This window comes from Catharus ustulatus, chromosome 9 (assembly GCF_009819885.2).
Source record: "Catharus ustulatus isolate bCatUst1 chromosome 9, bCatUst1.pri.v2, whole genome shotgun sequence".
NCBI lineage: Eukaryota > Metazoa > Chordata > Aves > Passeriformes > Turdidae > Catharus > Catharus ustulatus.
The window spans coordinates 9,597,965-9,612,986 of record NC_046229.1 but is presented as its reverse complement, the minus strand read 5'-3'; the positions used below and the strand labels follow the sequence as shown (position 1 = coordinate 9,612,986).

The following is a 15,022-nucleotide window of genomic DNA, read 5'->3' as shown; positions in this document are numbered from 1 at the left end:
AAGAGCACAGATCCTTTGCAGCATTATTCCGTCAGATTAGGGTCTTTCTGAGGCAGAAGGGGTGTCTTTGCTTGGTAAATTCTCTTCTGCAAACTCATCCCACTGCTTTGCAAGCCCCTGAGCACACTGAGCAGCATTTCCTGCAGCAAGGATCCACTCCTGGGCAGTGGATCTCACAGTCACCATCTTCCAGCACATATTCTGAAGCCCATACAGTTATCTACCCCCTGCCCCGAGGCGTGTCCCAGGCCAGCCTTCCACAAAAATATGGGAAGAATGTTGCCTACAATACTCAATACATAATCACAGCCCAAGAATTTAATTTGCAGGCTCCTGTTAGTCTCTGGTTACCCCAGGAGCTTATCACCAAGGATTCTGCCTGACTGATCTTCCAAGAAATATACTCTGAGGAGTAGCACAGCTGCAGCTCAAACTCATTAACTTGAGAGGAAAATCCCAGTGCTAATTGTGATCCTTGTGGTTCCTTCTCTTAGAATGGGCAGTAAAATCATCCAAATGAGGGCAAGATGGGGCAAAAATTTTCAACAGAGAGGAAATGGTTTCATACTGCTTTTTCAGTAGCAAAGACATAGCTTTGTCCCCACTGCCAAGAAGTCTGGCACTAAAAATGCTGAAATCTTCTTGTGACTGAGTGGCAGCAAGCTGTAATTTACTGCATTCCTGCTTCTTTTATGTCCAAGAATTGCTTCACTTCTGAGAAGAAAAAGCTGTCATTTGTCAGTCCCATGTAGCCTCTCCTTCCAACTGTCATATTGCCACATTATATCAGACAAATTAATTCATTCCCCTCTTCCTATCTCCTCCCTCAAAACCGCCACATATTTCCAGGAACTGAAATCATTTTTTCACAGCAGCATCATTATCAGTTTTCTTTTTAAAACTGTATAATGGGCATGTTTCAGCAAAAAATCTGGATTTTTTTTTTTCCTGCTGTTGCATCCATCTCCCTTAAAGTGGTTCAGAGAGACCTGCTGGCTTCTCACAAGCGCCTTCCCCACACCTCTGACTGATGGAACACTTCCAGCCCACCCACCGCAGCGTTTGGCTGGCTGCTGACCAAGCTGTGCCCAGCTTTAGGATGTGGCCAGGTCCCTGGGCAGGTTGAGCTGTATGGCCTCTCCTCCTGTGCTGTATTTGGCCACCGGCCCGTTGCCTTCCATGGTGAAGAGTTTGCAGGCCTTGGCGTTCTCGTGAACCGGCGTGGACTTTTTGGAGGAGATGGGGGAATTGGTGGGGCTCAGCTGGACGGCAGTGGTGTCCTGCACCGTGTGCTCGCTGGTTTCGATCTCAAAGGCCGTGTTGCCAGGTTTGATGAGGCCGATGTTAGAGCCGGGTTTGGATTTCCGGGCCCCGTGCGCTGGCGGCCGCCGGCTGCAGATGCAGCAGGCACCGAAGAAGGTGAAGGCCACCACCAACAGGATGGGCCCGATGATGATGGGGGGGTTGTTGACGGGGAGGAAGGTCCCAAAGGCAAATGCTCCCACCAAGGTGATGTTGATCCCTGCTAGCATGATGCAGAGCCCACAGGCACAGCAGAGAGCAGGGGATGGGAGGCCCTGCGGTCGGGTCTTTTTCTGGGTGGGTTTTTGGGACAAAGAGGCGCTGCTCTTTTCACTGAACATGCTGGGAAGGGTCTTGGAGGTCACCTCAGTCCTCACAGGGTGAATGTTGTGGTGAGAAGGCTGTTTCCAGTCTCCTGTTGCCTTGAAATCCTGGAGAGGAATGAAGAAGCAGCTGTTAGAACAATGAACCAAAACACTTTTCCCCACTATTCCTGGTGACCAGCATCTTCTCCAGGTTTGCTGGTGCCAGCAGCTAAGCACAAATCCAAGTGTGCTTTCAAGGCTGAGCTCTCCCTGACTGTGGTGGCCACATGTGGTCACCCTCAGGCTGGAGCCCACTGTGCTCCATGTCCTTTGCTATCCATGTGGATGATGTCCAGGTGAATCCGAGTGTGCAGTGGCCAGAGGGTGTGCTGGTCTCACAGTGCTTGTCACCACCCACTCAACACCTGCCCAAACCAGCAGAATCCAGCACTGCCCTGAACACCCCTCTCTGCAGTACGAGGTCAATATATTTTTAAATGGGTAATGGTTCCACAATTGTGACAGAAAGGGGGACACTTTGCTCCATGTCTCAGTTTTCCAATAATTGAAATGAGTCATCCAGATTGCCTTTCCAGCCAGTGGGCAATAAAAGATGACCCAGAATATCCCCAAAAGGTGTCTATACTGGGAGGCTGAGCTGACTGCAGAGGCAATCTGACCTGGAGATCACTCAAACAGGTAACACTTGGATGCTCAGTGATACAAACCCCATCCACAGACACTGAATGGCACCTTCAGTCACACAAGTCCTCAATAAAATGGAGTAAATGTGGGTGTTTTGTCAGCTAGACTGTGCTTTCTACCATGCATCTCACCGTCTTTGATCACAGAAGACCCCACAGAAGGGAACTGGGAATCTTGTTTGCCTTGGCAACCATCAAACCAAACTTCTACAAGGTTTGACCACGAGCAGTATCAGCTCCAGGATGGAGGCTCTTGGAAACCGAGGTAGTGAAGTTGAAAAAGAGCCTGTGTGGAGATCTGTCTAGGACCCAAGGCAGCAACACTGGCTGACAGGAGCAGCTTCTCCATGGAGGAGATTATTGGATGTGATGAGAGCTGGCTTTGTGTTTGCTGTACTTGCTGGGAAGTCAAATTGCCAGAAGCCAATTTGTCAACAGTTTGCTGGTGATGTCTTTGATTTTACAGGCAGGAGAGAATTTCTCTTCCCAGCCTGATTGCAAACAATAGCAGTCTGCTCTTCCTTCCTCCCCTGCCTAGCTCCCTAGCTTCTTTCCTCCTCTCCTGTCAAATCCCTTTCAAGAGTGTTGCCAGTGAAAAACTGATACCACTCAGTTTCTATGGCAAGAGCCAAGAATCTCTGTTGTGCTATTAGCACTCTGCAGCCACTAAATTAAAAATAAAAAAAAAAAAATAAAATCAACAAATAATAATCCATCACCCATCACACTGAAACACGCCAGTGGGATCAGCCGGGCATTTTCAACATGTTTTCTAGGTTATAAAATTTTCTGGCACCTCCAGCTGAGGCAAAGCTCTCTGCTGCTCTGTTGGGTGTCATATCTCATTTCCTTGGCTTGGGCTTTTGTTTGGACCTGAATGTGTGCAGCAGTCAACTTTCAGCAGAGTTCTTATTCAGTGAGACATCAGCTGGAGCTGACAGGGGGAGATGCATCAAGGATTAAATCCTTCCTCATCTGGGGATGCCTGACTGGGGAGGGGTCTCTCAGCAGGCAAAGATCTTTCAGGATACTGAGAGTGTGTGAGAGAGAAAGGGCATTTTCCCCATCAGCCAGGCTAACACATGTGCATGTTTCCCTAGCAGTGTCCTTTTGTTCTCCCTGTGAACCCTGGGATGCTGATGGGAGCTGGAGCCCTGATTCTGCCTCCTTCACCAGCCCTGGACCAGCAGCAAGATAGCTGCTGGCTAAAGACACACATGCTCCACTGTTTGCAGACCAGCTCTGCAGATGCTGGTCCAACCTTTACCACAAAGAGGATGCAGCCAGGGTGGCTCTTCCCCTTGGTTTGCCCCACATCCTCTTCTTGCAAAATGCTCCCAGGGAACTGTGTGGCTTCACTTGGTTAAAAACCATCACAGATTCACTCAATCAGCTTTCTTCCTCCTGGCTTCTCAGCATTCACCTGCTTCCAGTCTGAAGGATTCTCCCTCCAGGAAGAGCCAGGCAGCTGGGCTCCATCAGGACACTAAACATTCCAGCTGCTCCTGCTCTTAGGCAAGGCATTGCCACTGAGATTTTCAAGAGGTAACCTGTCAGCAATCCCATCTGTCAGTGGGCACCTGTAGCCACTCCAAAGAGACCCTGCTGGTTTCTGGCTGCTTTGGAGGCTGCAGTGATGTACCCAGAATGGTCCCTCATAGCTCTTTATCTGTGCCTGGCAAATTTTCCTCATCATTACAGATCCCTGAGCACAGGGGCTTAAGCTTGTCAGACCCTCTCTGCAGCTGCACCAGAAGTGTTCTGGCCATGCTATGCCCAAGGCAAAACTTCTTTCCAATCCTCTTTGCTTGGAGCACCTACATGGGGCCATGGTCCTTTCCCAGCAGAAAGCAATGGACTCACTGGAGATTCCTGCCCAGAACCTCTCCCATCAGCTTGGGGGCAGAAGATCTTGGAAGTCAAGCATGATTGCAGGGCTAGAACATGATCTGCACACACACCTCAGGGTAACTAACTAACAGCATGTAGAAATGTTTGGACTGGGAACACTTAGAAAGTGGATCGGAGGTTGCTTTTGTCTTGATCTCCACATGAAACATCAAGGATTATACACAAGAGATTCCTGTTAGACAACCAGATGACATGGGGATGAGAAAGCTAAAAAAGCAGTGGAGGTTAAAGCAAAAAAGAAACCAAAACCACAGAATGCCTTATGCTATCCTCTACCTACGAAGGCCCCATGACAACATAAGGTCCATGTTCGTTCTGATTGTCATGTCCAACAGAAGCATCTTTACTCTTCTGCCGTCTCCTAAAGCACAGGCTGGGGCTCCTCCATCCCCTTCTTAGCCACAAGGATGGGCTGATGTGGGTCAGCTCCCATTGCTGACCTGCCTGAGGATGTCTGGCAGTCTTTACCTTTCACTACAGTGAAAACAATGTCTTAAAAATTTACCAACTTTTCAGCCAAATTATTCTGTTCAAAATTATCAACTTCTGTTTCATCAGGAGTGGGAAAAGTTCTCTTTGGGCTCTTTGTTTCAAACAGGTTCTTTTCTTATCAGTTAGAGTGCAGGTTTTTTCTCCAAACAAGATTTCATCTTGAAATGCACTACTGCAAGCAATGCTATGCAAAAATAAAAGCTGCACACTCAAGCTGGCATGATGGAAATCCAGAGGCTACAATGATTCCTTCCAGGGGAATGGCCACCCCCACTGTACTCCCAGGGGTCAGACTTTCACCCATACCTCTGGGAGTTCCTAGAGCTCGAAGGGCATTCTGACATATTCAGCCAGCATTTTAGGAGCATCGTTTAAAGCCACAGCAGCAGCACCAGCAGCACGCACAGCAGAGCACGCTTCCCTCTTAGTTGTGTTGGTGAGAAATTGAGCTGTCATCCTTCCACACCGTCTCAGTGCAGCAGCACAATGAAAATATTTGACAGACCACAGATGAGTCTCCTTTCCAGAGGTGTGATGGCACAGAAAAATAATGACAGTGATCAGCAAACTGAAATTGCAGTCAGACAGCTACAACCACCCCACACACAGGCAGGCTCACAAACACACAGGCACGCAACATTTAGCTACCACGAGAAGCACAAGACTTTTTTTTTGCTGGAAAACTGCTGGGAAACTCTGGCAGGGCCAGAGAGAGCCTCGGTGGTGGAAGGGGAGGATACTTACCTGGGCTGAAGCGTGGAGCCAGGGAAGGCGATGGAGAGAGCGGCTGCCCCGGATCTCACCTTCACCCTTCGGTCGGGGCTGACAAAACCATGGCTGGTCCCAGCAGAACCGGGGCTGGAAGCCCAGCCGTGCGCTGCGGGCACAAGGATCTCACATCCCTCCTCCCCTCCTGTCGCCGAGCTCAGGAAACTTTGCTGGGGTGTCAGGCGGGCAGTCCTTGGCAGGGCTTTGTGCGAGCTTCCCCCCGCTTTCCTCCTTCCCCTCGGAGGACGATGTTGCTGTCCTCAGGCAGATGTGTGCTCAGCCGCAGCATCCCTGCCCCGCCGCATCCTCTCCTCCTCCTCCTCCTCTCCGAGCCCACGGTGCCCGGGAGGCTCAGCCCACCGCCCACCGCTGTCCGGCACCGCTCACCCTCTCCCCGCTGCTTTTCCTTCTTCCTTTTCTACTTCAAGGCTGCAGCTCCCGCCCCCTTCAGTTGACAGAGGTGCCCGGAGCAGAACAGCCCCTTTTTCCCCCGGGGAGAGCAAAGAGCCGGGAGCGCATCTCCGGCCAGCCCGGCCGCGCTCCGGGGCGCAGAGCGGAGCGCGGCGGCCGCGGGGCACGGGGGGAGACACCGATGCCAAATGCCAAGGAATGGGAGGCTCTCCGGTGCTGCAGCGAGGCACGGATCTCTCAAAGGTTTGAAACGCACGTAAGGAATAAAATAAAATTTTAAAAAACCGAACCCAACCGGTGAGCGGTGCCTTTGGATGGTGGGGGATGCTGGAGGGATGTGCGGGGAGTCTTTGAGGTGCTGAGACAGGACCTCCAGAGGGGCAACGTCCAGAGTGTGGGGAGGTGCTAAAAATTATTTTAAAACCGTCCCCAGATGTAAAACTAATGTTTCAAACGAGCAATCAGATCTATGGTGCACGTACAGGTAGTTGGTTTAAAACCACACCTCGTTCTAGACCCTGTTGCAAGCACAGCCAAATCTTAACTCCCATATTAAGAGGCCAGTCTCTGTTTGCAGAGCTGGTGAGCACAGGGAACATGGCAAACTGCGAGCTGTGCACTGGATGGAGTGTAGATAATTCTCCCAGAGCTTAAGATGCGCTGACACTCAGCTGTCCTCGTCTGCTCCCCATGCCCACACTGCTGTAACCAGCCTGGCTGCTGCCAGTGACAGCACAGGCTCTTCTCCAATTTATTGCTGAAGAATCCACTATGAACCAGGCTGGAGCTCACTGAGCATCAATCATGCTCCCTTCTCTTTCAGATTGTTGCTTTCATGAGAGAGAGAGGGGAGAAAGGTAACAGAGGCAGTAAAAAACAAAGGTCAAAAAGAGAAATCACTGAGGAGGAATGAACACTTCTCTCTGTTCTCCAGCACCACTTCAGCCTGAGAATTCTTAATACAGCAGCATCCTCTACTGCACCATATTGAATTTCACCTTACAGGTCATCCTAGAAATTTGGGCAAAAACAAACCTTGCAGAAAGGAGTTCAGTCTCTGCTGAGGAAGCCAACTCTGGTTTCTCCTTAGTTTGAATAATGCAAACAGCTCATGGCATGGCTTGAGCAAGAGGGCAGGAGGGTATCAGAAAAGCAGCACTGATCAGATGTGTTGACTGCCTGGGCTTACAGAAAGAAATAACAGGGAAATCTCATTTCAGACCTTTCCAGAGATGCAGTGTCTCCTCTAGGGATTCCCTGGACCTGTAACATGAAGTTCAGAATGGCTCAGTGTGCTCAACCCTACCAGAAAAGTGATGAGAGAGTGTACAATGGGAAATCTCGTGAAGAAAATCGCCCCCTGGCACCTCTGAGAGAGACAGTTCCACGTGTGGCAGTTCAGTGTTTGCTGACTGTTGCTGGGTAGAAAAACAGAGTGGCTGTGCTCATTCCTGGTGTGACACCCCAGAGCCCAGCAGGAGCAGCCCAATCAGCCACGTTTATGTAGGAATAGTGGCTGTCAGAGGGAAAGACACCGTCAGGGTCATGGATTCGAGCCCACTGCTCTCACTGTGTGATAGCATTCATAAAGCTCAGGCTCCAAGGGGGCCAATTAATACCGAATGACCTGTCAGTTGTTCCCTAATTGCCCAAAGCAGTGATGAAGAAGGCTGTTCCTGCTTCCCTTTGGCTGTTGCACGACTCTCCATCACACTTGCTTCTTAATGGTCCACAAACCCCCCCAAAAAGGCTACACTGAAATGTTACACATTTCGGGCTCCACTGAAGCAGTAATTCTGTGTTTCGCATATGCGGCCCTGACAACTGGCAGACTGCATTCATGTGATTAAAACAACTGCTAATTCAAGAACTAAAATTAAAGGCTAGATTTCCCACTGGTATAAATCAGAGCAGATTCATTTCCTTGCAGAGCTTTGATAGCTCATGAGCATTCATGATTTGCCAAGGGGTTTCTGCCAGACTGATGGTTTCTAGCTTCAAACTTGCCAGGAACTCAGAAGCCCTGCCTTCTTTAGAGGAAAGATCCCAAACCTCTGCTGACTAGAAATAATATTCCTCTGGGAGTAGCTGTTTGTTCCCAGCTTCTGCTGAATTCAGAAATTAGCTGAAGTCAGAAATTTCTGAATGCGAGGAAACATTGCCTGCTCGTCTTTTCCCACCGCCAGTTCCTGACTCTGGTTTCAGCCCTAAGAAATCTGTCTCAGGCACTCTTTCACCCACCAAGGCTGGGCTTTAGTGCCACCACATCCTGCCCTGAAGCAGGTCAGCGTGGTGAGTGACACAACATGAAGCCCTTAGACATCACACTGCTCAGAGAGGGGTTTTCCTCCACGTGAGAATGACTGAAAAAGGTGGGAAGGGTGAGGATGTTCCATAGAGGTTTCACAGAGGTTGGGACTGATACTCTTGGGAAAGCACAGGAGCAGCATTGTGAGAGCAGCACAGGGCAGCAGTGCTGTGCTGATCCCTCTGCACAGCACAGCAAACTCGCAGCCCGTGCTGCTGCCTGCTGAACCATGCCCGTCACAGACAGAGTGCTGGGGAGTTTATGGCCCTTAATTAGATCATTAGACAAAGGTCACTGCAGAAACCTCCCCCTGCAGATTTCCATGAGGTCTCCAGACCTGGCACCTCTCTGTGAGTTTACCGTTTAATTGCCTCTTAAGGGAAGGAAATGCCAGGCTGAACCTGCTGTTGCTCCAAACCAACTCTAAATGCCACCATGTCTGTGTGAAAGTTTGCACTACGTCAGGATCCTCACAGATCCACGGCTCTGTGCTGCCTCTGGAAATTCAGAAGGCTAAGGCAAATTTCTGCAATGTTTATGTGTCTTTAGCATCAAAAAGGAGGCAAAAAAATAGTATTTGTCATTCCTAGAGGCAGCTGTGAAATTACTATGCAGAAGATTTAAACCCATGAGGGACACACCTCCTTGTACATTGCGTAATTAAAACCACAGGACTCTACTGTGGACACCACCAGTATTAATGTGCTCAGACCCAGAACACAGACACAGCTGGACCTGTCCAACACAACAGACCAGCTGCAGCTCCAGGCACACCATGTTATCTCTGGGAATGACCTGGGGAGGAGAGCTTGCTCTAGGTTTGCCCCTGTCCTCCTAACTGTGATACTGACAGCTGGTGAGGCAGAACAGTAAGTGCCACCAGCCTGACACCCAGCATCACTAAAGCTTTGCCTCTACCCTCTGGTCTGCTGGTCTGCCAGAACAACTCGGGTTTGTTAAGGGTTTTTAAATAATCTGGAGACAGTTTATTCCCCATCACACAAACAAACAAACAAACAAATGAACTAAACAGGCTTCCAGAATTTCAAACAAGTTTGTCCTTCCTATGACATCTTCTCACAGCACTGAAGGGTTAGTGGACAGGAAACATCTGTGCAAGTGGCTGTCCTGTTACACAAACAGCTCAGTAATTTTTTATACAACTTTCTCAAACTGGAGGAAATCAGTGGGTCAGTTATCAGCCAGGGGCAAATATTTTTAATTACCCTGCAGGGAGGATTGGGTCTATCCTGTTTAGTTCTCAAAGGTTCCCAGTGACAGTCTAATTAGCAAGCAGCATCACTGGAAGAGAAGGCCTGAAGTTAGGTGGTTTTATTCAGCCAGGAGGCAAACACCCAATTCATCCTCCTCTGTCACTCGTGGCTCTCTCTGCCAGCCAGATCACACCCTAGTGCAGTTCATCTGGAAGAGACAAAACCACACACTGTGCCCATCAACAGCTCTACTTCACCATTTCAAATGCTGTTCATCAGGCACTTCAGCATTACATCTTCTTTAAAAGAAGGGCTAGTAGAGATTCTGGTTGAAGGACTGTTTGTTCCTCATAAACTGAAATCAGAGAGTGCTTCACATCTTAGAGGTTATACATTGGATGTTACATATTACACAGTATAATAGTTTTCCTTATTTTTCCCTTCTTCTCTGGGAAGAACACACCAATACATCTGCTCTGCATTTGGGGATCACCACAAGAACCACTGAGGTCCATGGGAACAGAGTCAGGCCCCAAACCTGAGGCATCACTTGAGCAAAGAACTGTCCTTCCAAGAGGATTGATGTCTGCTATTGGGATTATGCTTTAGGTGACTTTGAAGACATTCCTGAAGATGGGGTTCAGGTGCATCACAAACCAGCACTGGAATTTTGATAATGAAGAAAAACAGAGTTGATGGAATCTGAGAGAAAGCCATAACCATTCTTGGGGCTGAGCCCAACTCACAGGGAAAGGTCAGCCAGCTGTGCCACTTTCTGACTGTGGAGGATGGATCATATGAGTCCATCATCCACCTTGGATTTGGGAACCAAATCCACCCAGGGATCCATTGTCCTGCCCACAGAGTTTTCCTGTCCATCCAGGCACTCTGGTACCCCTTTGAGCCATGGACAATGCCAGAGCCTGAGTGCAAATGTGCTCTCAGGTGCCTCAGATGCAAATATAAATATGTTCATTTCTCTCATCCCTGTGGGGAAAAGCAGCCCCATGGTGATTTAGACCAACAGAATCAATTTCCCAGCAGAAGCAGGCTAAGATATTGTGAGTGAAATGAGAGATTATCACTTTCCACATTCAGTTTGTCCCTGACGTGGAGACCAAACCCCCTTTGGAACAGATCTGCTGCTGCTTTGTGAGCCAACAAAAAGAAACTGAATTTGTGCCTGCTGTATCCACCTGATGGTCAACTTGCAGCATGCCAGACCACAAGAGATACTAATTACCAGCAGCACAAATCACACTACTCTCAGTTTGGATTCCTGGAAAATGTCGCTTCGAGGGATGTCAGACTCAACATGACGAACAGATGGTGTTTCTGTCTGAAGAGGAGACATGTCCTTGATCAGTCTGTCTCTGCTTAGGGCTCTGATGTTTTTGTTTGTCATCCAGCAGTCTTCACCCAAGGGCTGAGGCTTTACAAGGCAGCCCTCAGCCTACAAGGGTGTTAGGACCTGGAAATACGGGCAGAAAAGCAATGTCAGGGTGATAGAGTCCATGTCCCTTCAGAACACCAAACAGCTTGGACACAGGTGTGATCTCATAAGCTTTTGTGGCTTGAAAAATCTCTTGGGCCCCCATGACTTGCTCTGCAGTGTAACAGTAGAACACTTCTCAAGGTGAGTCCTTAACTCTTCAATGCAGAAAAAAAGGCAAGAATTAAGTGAAAATTAAAGATCAGAATTAGAAGTCCTTCTGTGAAGGTCTGAAAAGCTTTTCAGTGAGTATCTTATCTCCTCAGCTGCTGGGTGCATAAAGAACCAGACTGTTTGGATCCTCCTGGTGCTTATCCAGATCCCACAGAACTTCATGGAAGTGGTTGCAGTGACTTCAGCAGGCTGTGAAAAGATCTGTAGGATGCTGTCCTGTGAATATTTACCCTCTGGCAGACAGCAGATGTCTGCCACCTCGGTGTGGGATATCAAGTTATGCCATGACAAAGCACAGGTCATTAATCACACCCTTCAGTGAAGTGGTTATAAGGTCATCACATCAAACCCTGCCTAGCACCATTGTGCCTGCATGAGTTTTATTTTACACAGAGCCTGGGGAAGCATCTGTTTAAGGCACTTGACTCCAAGTCATTAGCTCTGCCACAAAGCCTCTCTCCTAATGCACCTAATCTTCCTGTCTCTCAGTCCCTGCATTGCCCTCACCAGTAGACACAGTGAGCAGCTTCTCCTGTCCTTCCATCTGTCAGGAGGGATTTAGGCCTCAGGCACCACAGAGCAGAGGTCCTGTGTTTGTCTGTAGCAGAAAAGCACAGCCCCCTCAAGTCCCCATAACCACCCCTGGTCCATAGGGAACAGCTGCTTCCCACAGGTTTGAGATTTGCAGCGTGTGGTGGATGTGCAGCTAATGCCTTCAAGGGCATCCAGAGAAGGAAAAGCAATCCCGTAATAATCATGTGCTGTGAAAACGATGGCAGCTCATACGTGATCACCTCAGCAGGTCTGGCACCAGACCCTCATCAGAAAGCAGCACTGTGACCCCATAACTCTTGCAGAGTTTTATCTACGGTAGCCAAAGAGAGAGGTGAGGTACCGCAAGTCAAACAAGTTCTGGCTCCTGGAAAGAGCAGTCACCTCTCCTTCTAAAAAACAGGCACACAACAGAGGCTCCTGTTTCCCCACACCACATATCACACATTACAGAGGGATGGGACCCACAAACCAGTGAGCTAGGAAATGTGCCTGTCTCCTGTGACACCATTTCAGAGATGTCAGGAGGTGGGTTTGGAGCAGAGGGATCTGGATGAGCACCACCAGCCTGTAGCTGTGCCAGCAGATACAAGGGAGTGCTGCTCACCTGCTACAGCTGAGTGAACAGCTGATGGGGCAGGACAGGAGCCAGACTCACCTTTCTGGAGACACTGGTTAGTGCTATTTAATTTTAAGTCACTGAAGTTGCATTATTTCCCTCCCCCAGGCAGGGAAAAGCTGCCTTGAGCATCAGTGAGACCCTGCTGACTCCTCAGCCAGCAGACTGATCCAAACCAGGCGAGAATTAAACACAGGGTGCTCAGCTATCATCACTTCCAGGATAATGTGAAATTCTGAATAAATCTGACATACACTTTAGCAAGATGTGTAGAGCTGAGAAATCATGAAGTGCTACTGAAAGCAGATGTTGGTTTAACAGGAGCACTTTTCCAGCAGCACAGATGTGGTCACAGCCCCACTGCCCTTCCTCATCACCCTTCAGTGTGCCTTTTGTAACAGCCCTTCCACACAGCTCAAGGACCAAATGTGCCAAGTGCCACATAAACACGTGGATGTAAGGGATTCCTGTCTCAAAGAGCCCAGGGAAATGGTGATACACACATTTGGCAGGGGAGGAAACAGCTGCAGAGGCTTCCCAGAGTTTGTGCATCGTCAGAGACAACTGTGAAGATGCTGTGAGCATCCCAGCCCATCCCACTGCCAAGGAGATTGGCAGCCACCAGCTGAGCACTCTCTAAGGTCTGCAGAAAATAAGGGCTTTCACACTTTTTCACACTTAATCATTTGTAAGAAGAGAGTAAGGACATTTGACCTATCTGTGTGAAGAGCCACTGTTCATCTATTACTTGAGGAGTAGAAGTGGTGCCTAGAATTATTCACCACCATTTTAAGCAAATTGGAAAGAAGAAATCCATGAATCCAACATCTTGAAGATCAAACTGTGCAATAAAAAAGCAACAGCAGCTCAGGCTAAGAAACTGGGGCTGGGAGAGAAAACCTGGCCAGCACTGTTTTGACTGAGGGAGGTGCTAAAGAAAACTGCTGGGGAAAGATCTGCAGGACCTAATGAAGCCAGGGTGGAACTGCAACCATTTTTCACACCCAGCAAGTGAGAGATTAACCTAAAACTACTGCCACGTGTTTGGACACAGGATGAACTCACCAGCCATTTTCTGAAAAGCCTGAGATGCTGCAAACATGATTAAGGAAGAAAAGAAAAATTAATACACCCAACTGATGGAAAGACACTGAAGACTGTTTCTGTGACTGTATAGAATGAGTGAAAGTCTCCTCTGAACACAAGGCTCCCCTTCATCTTTCACATGTGCTCTTTAATTGATCATTCATTGCTCTGAAAGAGGACAGGGGGAATGGGAGCATTCCCTGGCTTTGTGGTGAGATGAGGACTGAACACTCCCTGCCTCCTCAGAGACAGGCATGGGGATCTGAGCTTCTGCTTAGTGTTCATTTGCAGTTCTGACCTGCAGCCCCTGCTCAGCCAGCACACAGTTTTTCTCTGCCAAATAAACTCCCTTCTTAATGGCTGCTGTTGGTTTCCATGCAGATTTGCTTCCCTCAGCCCTTCTCAGGATCTGCCTGCACACTCCCACACCTTTGCAATTAGGGGCTGAGCTGTGTGAGCAGCACCATGTGCATCGGTTCCACTGTGCATGGCACAGGCTGGGAGCACACAGAGGCAGCTCTGGGGCCTCAGCTAACGAGGGGCTCCTCATTAGGTACCTCGGGGAGAGCTTTCAGCTCATGTGTTTCCCTCTGCATCCAAGACAGAGGCCTGGAGCATTCTCAGGGAGTGCTGAAAGGAGCCTGCTCATGACTGCCACCTCATTAAGTGCAGTAGCTCAGTGACTTGCCACATATTTATAACAGTCTGTAAATTATTAAGCATTTCCCTTATTGCTTCCTTCTGCTCCCTTAGCAAGTTTTCTAGCCTGGCCATCACCTTGCTGTCATCTTTTCTTTCTTTTTGTTGTGTGTCTCCAGCCTTCCCCCTCTGCTCCCCCAGCTCCCAGGCTGCCCACAAGAGTAGTCAGCTCTGCTTGGGCAGGGAAGAAGCTCATAAGACATCTCCAGCATCTTCTCCAAGGCCTCCAACCTCCTGCCCAGCTTCACCTTACCAAGGGCCCCACATCTCTGTCTCTAGGCTTTTACCACCCTGTTCCCCATGAGGATATTCAGGGCATCCCCAGGCACAGAATGATCACTGGCTCTCCTGGGTGTTTGTCACATTTAACCTCATTTTATAAAATTAGAGGCAAATGCTCTCTCCATCCCTAATTCACCCAGGAAGAATTTTCTGTTGGTTCCCCAATGTGTTGAAACAGCAGCAATTTGGTGCTGGGTGGATTGAAAGTGCACTGGCACTTCCCTGTGAGATTTTCTGCTCGCTGCTAGGGCTTGTGCAACACCTACTCATCTCAGTGGGAAATGGTGTGTGCTTCATAGAAAGAGCAGAAAGCCAGAGTACTGAGTATGTGCATTTTTCAAATAGTTCTTTATGCAACCGCAGCTTATTCCTGATTCAATAGCATGGTGATCCCAGGTTCTGGAGAGGCAGATTAAATCAATGATTAATTTAAAGTAATTTATACCTTTTATAACCATTCAATCCTATTTTCCAGGCCTGAGACCTGCAAGCCAAGCTGGATCAATGCCTGCAAATCTATGAGCATTATTTCAGCTGTAACTATTTATCCCCCACAACACAGCAACATCCTCACTGCTAGGGAAGCAGTCAGCCCTTGACTCAGCCAGTGTTCTGTTTTCTGTTTTGGGGTCAGTTCAGTCCAGTTCACTTGTTTGCTCCCTCCAGGGACCACCTGCAGGACATCCAGGGGGTGTACAAGTGC

The 15,022-nt window shown here is 48.8% G+C and overlaps 1 protein-coding gene across 1 annotated transcript; it reads right to left on the bottom strand.

Moving 5' to 3' along the window:
• Positions 1-339: 339 nt before the first annotated feature.
• Positions 340-6,216, bottom strand: TMEM275 (transmembrane protein 275). Its single transcript, XM_033067931.2, has 2 exons — positions 5,459-6,216; positions 340-1,733 (listed from the first exon to the last, which is right to left on the bottom strand). Exon 2 carries the CDS (start codon positions 1,641-1,643, stop codon positions 1,095-1,097), a length of 549 nt encoding a protein of 182 aa, XP_032923822.1. The 5' UTR covers positions 1,644-1,733; positions 5,459-6,216; the 3' UTR covers positions 340-1,094.
• Between the last annotated feature and the right edge of the window lie 8,806 nt (positions 6,217-15,022).

Coding starts and splice junctions, on each gene's coding strand:
- TMEM275 (XM_033067931.2), bottom strand. CDS start 1,643: ATGTTCAGTGAAAAGAGCAGCGCCTCTTTGTCCCAAAAACCCACCCAG.